General features: G+C 33.9%; 2 protein-coding genes across 2 annotated transcripts; both read right to left on the bottom strand.

The window, feature by feature from the left end:
- Positions 1-925: 925 nt before the first annotated feature.
- On the bottom strand, positions 926-3,333 carry LOC100855415 (probable mannitol dehydrogenase). The gene is made up of 5 exons (XM_003635387.4): positions 3,138-3,333; positions 2,836-2,949; positions 1,741-2,254; positions 1,493-1,646; positions 926-1,325 (listed from the first exon to the last, which is right to left on the bottom strand). Exons 1-5 carry the CDS (start codon positions 3,233-3,235, stop codon positions 1,123-1,125), a joined length of 1,083 nt encoding a protein of 360 aa, XP_003635435.1. The 5' UTR covers positions 3,236-3,333; the 3' UTR covers positions 926-1,122.
- Positions 3,334-6,646: 3,313 nt separating this feature from the next.
- LOC100247559 (probable mannitol dehydrogenase) lies at positions 6,647-9,674 on the bottom strand. The gene is made up of 5 exons (XM_010649197.3): positions 9,255-9,674; positions 8,897-9,010; positions 7,518-8,031; positions 7,257-7,410; positions 6,647-7,052 (listed from the first exon to the last, which is right to left on the bottom strand). The coding sequence occupies exons 1-5, from the start codon at positions 9,350-9,352 to the stop codon at positions 6,850-6,852; spliced, it is 1,083 nt and encodes a 360-aa protein (XP_010647499.1). The 5' UTR covers positions 9,353-9,674; the 3' UTR covers positions 6,647-6,849.
- Between the last annotated feature and the right edge of the window lie 666 nt (positions 9,675-10,340).

The following is a 10,340-nucleotide window of genomic DNA, read 5'->3' on the forward strand; positions in this document are numbered from 1 at the left end:
GAGAGTTAATCTTTAGAGACTGATAGCACATATCTTGGCAGGTAACATATACCAATTCATGGAAAATCTGAATGTCGTGGATAGTAAGTTTGAGTTTTGTCTCGTTTTAATATTATAAGATATTATAATACAATTGACTCTTTGTAATAGGATGTTGAGTTAATTTTAGAGTTGGATTCCAAAGGAGCCAATATTTTTCCATGAGTCCCAATTGCTATTGCTCGAGCTTATATTCCACAGTGACACTTTCGTTGAGTTTTTTTTTTTTGTTTTTAATTTAAATGTGTGTATAAGTATGTTTTGGTAAAAATGTAAAGTCATACTAGATCTTAGGAATGACTTTTTTGGACTAAACTAATTAATTAATTAGAACTCAATAGACCTAATTAATTAGTTAAGATCTAAGTGAGTTAGATTAAGTGGTCTAAGTCCAAGTTGGACTCAAGTCACTTAAGTCCATATAGAAACCAATATAAACCCCCTTAAGGATTTAGGAATTGTGTTTGAGATTTGATTGACAAGCATAGGATAGGATACAAATTCACATGGTAGGGGAAATTCAACTTGACAATTCATTTTTAATTTTGTTTTCCAAACTTTAGTTTTGCTAACCTATTTTCAATTGTCGATCACTTAAGCAAACATTTTATTAAAAAAGTTTAATGTTTAATTGTACAATAATCAAAATTAAACTAAAGGGCAAGGTTACATGCAAATAATATTAATATTAAATAAAAAAGCTTTAAAACTCTACGAAATTAAGAATCCAATAATGTAAAAGTTTCCATTTTCATATTTTGTAATCACCAAATCCTTTTTATTAAGATTAGTATAGTCAGGAATTGAAAGCAATTCCCATGCCATGTGATAAAAAAAGATCTACATGCTCCTATGCTAAAATTTGACATAAGACGAGAACACTAGATTTTTAATAAAAATATTCAGATATTCTTCTTTCACTTTCAAAATCTATATATCTTTAATAATATATAGATAGGGTACAATACCGTACATAAAAGTACACAATTGAATTAAGCGAACTGAAACCACTCAATTTCAGCCTTCATCCGGCCGCAAGTCAATTGCTCATGGAGACTAAATTATTACGCTAGCTACCTTGTCCTAGGCAGCTTTCAGCGTGTTGCCAATGTCGATCACGAAGCGGTACCTGACATCGGCTTTCTCCAGTCGCTCCAATGCAGTGTTTACATAGTCCATTGGAACAACCTCAACATCTGCAGTTATGTTGTGTTTCCCCGCAAAATCAATCATTTCCTGTGTCTCCTTCATCCCTCCAATATTGCTTCCAGCCACTATCTTTCTCCCTGTCGTTCAAATTCCGGTTAGTTATACTTTCCCACGGATTTGAGTTAGCCCTTTTTTTTTCTCATATTAATTGTTGCACACAAAATTGTGGATACAAACGGATTTTACAAATGGACCATTATTCTTAGTGAAGTACTGCAGAGATTTGGGGGAGTAATTTGCTTACCCATAAGCAGAGGAAAGATTGGCAACTCAAGTGGTCTATTTGGTGCACCAACCATAACTAGCTTCCCATGAGATTTCAGCAAATCAATCAAAGGAAGAAGAGGGTGAACTGCAGAGACTGTATCAATGATGCCATCCATTGTGCCCAAGGCAGCCTATAAAAATTCAAGTTCAGAAATCTATTATAAACTAAAGAATCACCAAAGAAGTTACAAAAACAGTAATACCGCCACAGCATACTCAAGTTACCTGCATCTGATCCGGGTCACGGCTGACTAGAAAGGAGTCAGCACCAAGGTGTTCTGTGGCTTCCTTCTTCTTGCTAGTGGAAGTACTGATCACTGTCACCTTAACCCCAAAAGCCTTAGCAAACTTCACTGCTACATGTCCCAGCCCACCCAGGCCAACCACACCTATGTGCATTCCAGGTTTGGTGAATCCAAAATGTTGCAAGGGGCTGTACACTGTGATCCCAGCACATAGGAGAGGAGCACCGGCATCAAGAGGGAGGTTTTCCGGGAATCGAACCACATAGCGCTCCTCAGCAACCATGACATCCGAGTAGCCTCCATATGTGGTGGTTCCATCATAGTAAGTGGCACCATAGGTTAATATATTTTTGGGGCAGTAATTCTCTAGATCATTAGCACAATTATCACAAGAGTGGCAAGCTCCAACCAGACACCCAACACCAACTTTATCTCCTACTTTAAGCTTTTCCACCTTGCTTCCAACCTCTGTCACGATGCCTACAATCTCATGCCTGCATTGCCCAATTCAGCTTTTATGGGTATTAGATGTGTCATTAAGGAAAATATATAGTTTATGAAAAAGATAGTTTGATAATATTATCTATGGAGGCGATCAGCCTCTTGCTCTTTGAAAATGAAATAGGGCACTTTTTCCTAATGTCTGTCCTTGAAAAGAAAGCCACAAGACTGAAACTTTGGGGCTTAAAGTGGACTCCAGTACAAGAAGTTGAAACTTAAAAAGCAGTAAGAAATATGAACATTAAATTCAGAGAATGTTAAATCACATGTATTTTACTCTTTAAGTTTTTCAGATACGAAATGTTTCTTAGTTCCGGTCAAAGATTGTACCATTTCTTTTCTCCATCTAAAATTGTCTTCTAATTTGGCTTAACATTCCTAATTGACAATCTTCTATTGTTTATTCGAATGTTATGTCAATGAAAACTAGGAGCTCAGTCTGAATCCCATATTGATCAATCTACACCTTTTAAGCTTTGGATCTTTGTATGCCATTGTAGATACTCATACAAGGATCAACAAGGAAAAAGTTGGAAAGAAAATTGCGAGGGGGTAAACAGAACAGGGAACATACCCAGGAACAAGAGGGTAGGTGGAAAAGCCCCATTCATTCTTGAGCATGTGTAGATCGGAGTGACATATTCCACAGTAGAGCACCTTGAACCTTACGTCCTTTTCCCCGGTTGCCCTGCAAAACCCAACAATGAAAGAGAATCCATGATCAGCATTCATGCCTTCTTGTTTCACCTTTAAATTGAAATCATGCAAAACATTACGATTTCTTGCATGAGAAAAATGCAGATCATATTGTAACTAAGGAAATGAAACGAGAAGAGACATCATGTACAACAAAAAAAAGGTAGAAGTTGCGAAAACCTTCTGGAGAATTTGAAGGGTGAGAGGACGCCAGATGGGTCAGAGGCTGCCCATCCAAAGGCCTTGGTGGGGTGCTCCTGCTCTGGTGATTTTGCCATTTTCTTCTCTCTTCTGGATGAGAAATTCTGTGTGAAGCTTGTTGAAGCAGCCGGAGAAAAGAAATTAGAGTACTCAGAGAGGAGACGATGAAGGGACTGCAGGCAGATAGAGTAATTTATAGTAGGCAGGGGGGGGGGGGGGGTTGTCAGCCCTGACGTGGTAGGTTTAGTAAGTCAGCCCTGACGTAGTAGGTTAAGTAAGACTGTGACAGACTCCTGAATGGCGGGCTCGATGTTTCCGTACTAAATTGCTTGGCTGTCACGCCATTTTCGGAGAATTCCGGCACGACATTTAGTCATCATTTTGCCTCGGTTTTTACCATCATATTTTTCTGACTACTAATTTCAGCTGCAGCTATGCAATTTCACCCGACCCAAGCCCAATAAATGGGGCTTTAGGCTGCCTTTTGGTGCTGGAGACCGTGATTTGGGTGGGCCTAGTCAGGTCCTCTCTTCAAGTTAGATATAATAAAATTTGATGCGAGATACCTTCCCATAATTCAAACTTGATATGTTGTTTACTGGCTTTGGTGAAGTATAATTGGGTAAAGGTGAAACTTGTATCCATCTACATAACTTATTTAATAAATATAATGTTTTTAATATCAATTTGCGCAATAAGAATTTGATTAAAATTGATATATTTAATAATTGTGTTAATTAGCTTGATTATGGTTATAACTTATTTAATTCATATTTTATTAATTTAAAATTTGATTTTAAATAAAGATATTAATTTGAGTTATAAATAAATCATTTTAAGAAGTTAATTATATTGATTCAAACAAAACCTAATTCGGCTTGGTTATCAAAATAAGTTACCGGAGAGGTGGGGTTAGAAATTTGAGATTTTTCATCCCTTCTATCAACTCTTTGTGGCATGATTTCAAAATAGGTCTAAACAGATTATATTTTTGGCCAAACGAATGGGGTTTGGGTTTCAAAAGCTGCCAAAGCAGGCGGTCTAAACAGCCCTGAAGGGCGATTTGACCGCAGACTCGTCTTTAGTGAACGAAGTTCAGTTCAGTCCCCATATTTCAGTAACCACGAACCAAACAATTTCAGGAAAATAATCTGATTCAGAAAAGATAGAGCAAGATTTTAATGCCTTAAAAACATATAACTTCTAGAGAACTTAAAGGGATACAGATGCCCAGATTGATCTCTAGCCGCCCATCCAAAAGCTTTCACCGGGTGTTCCTCTGGCAAAGTAGTACACTGTACACCACACAGCTTGGCTGACATAATAGATGATCCAAGCATTGGATATTTAAAAAAGATAAGAACGAGGGCCCCAGGCCCCAAAAAAAAGGAGGATATGAAAAAAAATATAAGCATTATTCGACCCGGGAAAGGTTTCAAATACTTTTTCTTAGATTATGATGTCTTGTGTAGAATGCAAGACAGACGATGATTCCACAACAAGATTAAAGAATTGACATATGTTTTTCTTTGTTTGGATTACTTGACCGTCCAGTACTATGAACATAGCAAATAGGTTAAAAACAGTGATGTGATCTAAACTAAACTATCATAGGATTATTTTTTATATTTATTTTAAAGAAAATAGATTTTTATTATGCATTCTTTAATAATTAATGTAAGAGAATATTAAATTAAATTAAGATACAATGACCAAAGTGGTGAAAACCCAAAAACATCATGTTCATGCCGGCTACCTTATCTCCTTGAATGTTGAAAAACATAAAAATGGAGGAATGGGTTGGTCTGTTCTGACTTGATTATAAATTTTATCTAAATTTTAATTATTTAAGGCACAAGGAGGCCATAAGATGTGATCAGCGACCAACCCGGCGGCTCATCCTTTTTCTAAGCTTTATTTGAAATAATTAATGGTAGAAGCAATGACTAAAGATCACACATAGTTTTTAAATGGATAAAGGTCTCTATGAATAATGAATACTGTTCAAATTTTAGGATTATTCTTCATGGGTTCAATGTTTAGACGAACCTCCGCTATGTTGGAATTTCCTTAAATTCCTAATTTATAGTAGCCGGTGGGGTGGTTTGTCAGCCCTGACGTAGTAGGTTGGGTAAGTCATCCCTGACGTAGTAGGTCAAGTAAGACTGTTACAGACTCCTGAATGGCGGGCTTGAAGTTACCGTACTAAATGGCTTGTCTGTCACGCCATTTCCGGAGAATTCCGGCTTTTTCTTTTTCCCTGCAGCCGCACCACGGCTTTTACCATCATCATATTTTTCTGACTACTAATATCAGCTGGTTTGCTGATATTAGATATAATAAAATTTGATGCGAGATACCTTCACATAATTCAAACTTGATATGTTGTTTGCTGGTTTTGGTTAGTGAAATTTGTATCCACCTACATAACTTATTTAATAAATATAATGTTTTTAATATCAATGTGTGCAATAAGAATTTGATCAAAATTGATATATTTAATAATTGTGTTAATTAGCTTGATTGTAATTATAACTTATTTAATTCACATTTTATTAATTTAAAATTTGATTTTAAATAAAGAGATTAATTGAGTCATAATAAATGATTTTAAGAAGTTAATTATATTGATTCAAATAAAACCTAATTTGACTTGATTATTAAATATGATATGATTATTAGATGAGTTCCATAATATGTTATTTATTTAATAATTAAATTATATTTTTAAGGCTCTCGTACTCATGACATAATATCAACTTAATTTGCCATTTCTTTTAGTTATCGTGAAAAGAAAAACCCCCTTGAAATTTTATATTTAATTGTAACATTTTTTATTACAATTTTTAGAATAATTTGCTAAAACATATTAATGAAATTAATGAAGTTGTTAAAATTATTGACAAAAATTGTACCTAAAAATTATAAAACTCTTTTAATAAATTTTCCTATTTATTTTAAATTATTAAATTTTATATTAAAATTATTAGTAAACCTTACTAATAAAATTATTACAATTATAAAACTCATTTAATTGTAATTATTAAATTGTACCTAAAAATGATCAATTTAGTTATTTTTAGTTATATGGCTAGTTAGTAAACCTTATTTCTTTTATCTAATTTGTATTTGGTTGTTGTTTTATTAATATTATATTTAGGTGGTATTTGTTTTTTGGTTGAATAGAAAAAACCAAAATATTTGACTTTTTCTATTCAATTAAAAGTACTTTGATATTAACCAATATAATTAAAATGAACTTTTTATCAATAAATTTAGTATAGTTATGTTAATTGATGTTAATGAGTTAACCAACATAATTAAAATGAATTTTTTATCAATAAATTTAGTATAATTATGTTAATTGATGTTAATGAGTTATTTTCAATTGAATACAAAAAAATCAAATATTTTTTTTTTTTTTTATTTAGTTAAAAAAACAAACATCACATTAATAATATTTTATCAGGACGTATATGAAAAAGCTCTGAGGAAGGCGTACGTATGAAATAATATTATTAAAGATAAGATTATATAGAGTACAATATGAAGCCATGCTTCAAACACCATACAGAAAAGTACATAAATGGTTGAATTAAACGAACTAAAACCACTCAGTTTCAATCTTCATTTGGCCGCAAGTCGATCGCTCGAGGACAATGAATTATTGTGCCAGCTAGCTTATCTTATCTTAGGCTGATTTCAAGGTGTTACCAATGTCAATTACGAAGCGGTACTTAACATCGGCTTTCTCCAGTCGCTCCATGGCAGTGTTTACATAGTCCATTGGAATAACCTCAACATCTGCAGTTATGTTGTGTTTCCCCGCAAAATCAATCATTTCCTGTGTCTCCTTCATCCCTCCTGTACAGCTTCCAGCTACTACCTTCCTCCCTGTCATTCAATTTCCTGTTAGCTATACTTATTCGAGTTTCATTAGTTTTTTAATTTCCTTAGATTGATTGTTCATCCAAAACTGTGGATACAAATAGATTTTGAAAAATGGATTATTTTTAGACAAGTACTATAAGCTATCTTTAATTCGATTTTTGCTTCCACCAGAACAAGTTATTACTCAAGGACTCATAAATTGCTTACCCATAAGCAAAGGAAAGACTGGTAGCTCAAGCGGCCTATTTGGTCCACCAACCATAACGAGCTTCCCTTGAAATTTCAACAAACCGATCAATGGAAGAAGAGGGTGAACAGCAGAGACTGTATCAATGATGCCATCCATTGTGCCCATGGCAGCCTGCAGAAATTCAAGTACATAATATCAACGAATCTATTACAAACCATAGAATTAACCAAGTTAGACAATCTGTAACACAGGCACAGGATATACTCAAGTTTACCTACCTGCATCTGATCTGGTTCGCGGCTGACTAGAAAGTAGTCGGCACCAAGGTGTTCTATGGCTTCCTTCTTTTTGCTAGGGGAAGTACTGATCACAGTCACCTTAACCCCAAAACCCTTGGCAAACTTTACAGCTACATGTCCCAGTCCACCTAGGCCAACCACACCGATGTGCATTCCAGGTTTGGTGAGTCCAAAATGTTGCAAGGGGCTGTACACTGTGATCCCGGCACATAGGAGAGGAGCACCGGCATCAAGAGGAAGGTTGTCTGGGATACGAACCACATAGCGCTCCTCAGCAACCATGACATCTGAGTAGCCTCCATATGTGGTGGTTCCATCATGGTAAGGGGCACTGTAGGTGAATATCATTTTGGGGCAGTAATTCTCTAGATCATTGTCACAGATATCACAAGAGTGACAAGCTCCAACCACGCACCCCACTCCAACTCTGTCTCCTACTTTGAACTTTCCGACCTTGCTTCCCACCTCTGTCACTATGCCCACAATCTCATGTCTGCAATCACCAAATCGGTTTTCATGGATGTTAAATGTGTGCTTCATTAAATGGCTATTAGGATGTGTTTCATGGTATGGACTTTTAAATGCCAATGGGATTTTGCTGAAACCCAAATCTGTGCTGTAAAAGGCCTTACAAAAGAGATTAACAATAATTGAATTTCAATTTATAAAAGAAAGTAAAAAGTTGTTTTAATATACATACATATATCTATATATATTATGTTATCAATTTTTTTTTAAATATTTTTAATTTTTTAATTTTTTAATTTATAGAATAATCTAAATGATAATTAAAAATATGAGAAAAATACTTTATAAATATTTTTTTAGTTACCAAAAGTAGATATTTTTATGGACAATAAGTTAAAAAAGTTATTATTTATATTTAAATTTATAAAAACGTTTTTGAAAACATTCCAATCAGACAAAAAAAAAAAAAAAAAAATGTTCAACAGCCAAACTTCAACGAACTTATACAAAAGGAAAGAAGTGATGAGCGAGACATAGGCTCTTTGAGCCATGAAAAGACAAAATGGTGAGGGGCTTGGTTGCCTAACATGTGCCTCTTTTGAATTTATTGCATGCGGTGGGAAGGCAAGCCATATGTTCCATACTTTTTTGGCATGAAAGCGACCGTCCTAAAAGCAGGTGGTAATCGAAATATTAACCACCACCCTTGGAAGGTGATTTCTAACAATAATCATGATTTTTAGAAAAATGGACACGTTTGATGCCCATTTTAAGAAAACGACGGGAATGGATCAAAAAATAGATGCCTGAAGCTATACTGGGAATAAGGAGAAAATAGAAAGAAAATTGCTTGGAGAAGAAAGAAAAGAGAAATGTCAGTATGCTCATACCCGGGAACTATAGGGTAGGTGGACATGCCCCAGTCATTCTTGGCCATGTGTAGATCGGAGTGACATATTCCACAATACAACACCTTGAACCTTACGTCTTTTTCTCCTGTTTCCCTGCTAAAACATCAGATTTTGGGTTTTTAGTTTTTACACAACCCCATCATCATAATGAAAAGACCCCACAACCCAATCATCATCTATGATATGAATAGATTCACCCTTTTTCTTTCACCTATGAATCGAAGTTCATGCAATAAAGTTAAGGTTAAAGCCTGTGAAAAGAGCTAATCAAATGAGGGAAGAAATGACAGTTTCTTTTATTTTCTATACAACAAAACAAGGTGGAAGATGCGAAGACCTTCTGGAGAATTTGAAGGGAGAGAGGACTCCAGATGTGTCAGTTGCTGCCCATCCAAAGGCCTTGGTGGGGTGCTCTTGCTCTGCAGATTTTGCCATTTGCTTTTCTTGCCTGGCTGATCAGATCGAGGATGATGAATAAAGCTAGCTATAGAGAGAGAGAGATATGAAAGGAAAAATGGGTACTGAGTTGTGTTCCAGACTTCCAGTTGGGGGTTGAGCAATTTATAGAGTAGCAGTTGGGGGTCTGTTTGTGTGGGCTGACGTAGCCAGTGAGGTAAGAGAGAGATGGAAAGGAAAAGAACGACCGGATCGAAACTTTGAAGATGAAAGTTATTGGTTTCATGTCACGTCATCCGGATGAAGTTTGGAGTTTTGGGTCAAAAAGACCGATTTTTTTTTAAATTGTAACATCTTACCTATTTTTTAAACTTACGATTTAAATTGGTTTCTATAGTGGCATGTAGACGCCATATCATTAAAAAATATATTTTTTTTATAATTTTAATTAAAGCCACAATTGGCTTCATATTTGAACTAAAGTCGTAGTTGACAATTACGGTTTCATTTTTGAACTAAAATCATAATTATCAATTAAAGCTTCATTTTTAAATTAAAAAAAAAAAAATTAACTAAAGCTTCAATTGACAACTGCGGCTTTAATTCAAAAATAAAGCCACAGTTGGTAATTGCGGTTTTAGTTAATTTTTTTTTAATTTAAAATTTAATTAAAAATTATTAAATTACAATTTGTGACTGAAATTTAAAAAATATACTTAAATAATAAATTATTTATATTTAAATTTAAAAATCTAGTATTACTTCAACAAACATAAATTGATAAATAGAAAATATTATAAATGAATATTTTATTTATTAATAAATTAATAATCTTAAAATAATAAACTTATATAACATATAAATAATATATAAAATTGTATAATTTAAGATATTTAATTTGTTGTTTTTTAAGATATTAATTTATTTGTATTATGATAAATTTATTTTTATCGAAATAATAGTATACTTTTAAGCCGTAGTTGATAACTGAGATTTCAATTATAATTTTTTTTTTACTTTCAAATTT

Source organism: Vitis vinifera, chromosome 7 (assembly GCF_030704535.1).
Source record: "Vitis vinifera cultivar Pinot Noir 40024 chromosome 7, ASM3070453v1".
Taxonomy (NCBI): Eukaryota; Viridiplantae; Streptophyta; class Magnoliopsida; order Vitales; family Vitaceae; genus Vitis; species Vitis vinifera.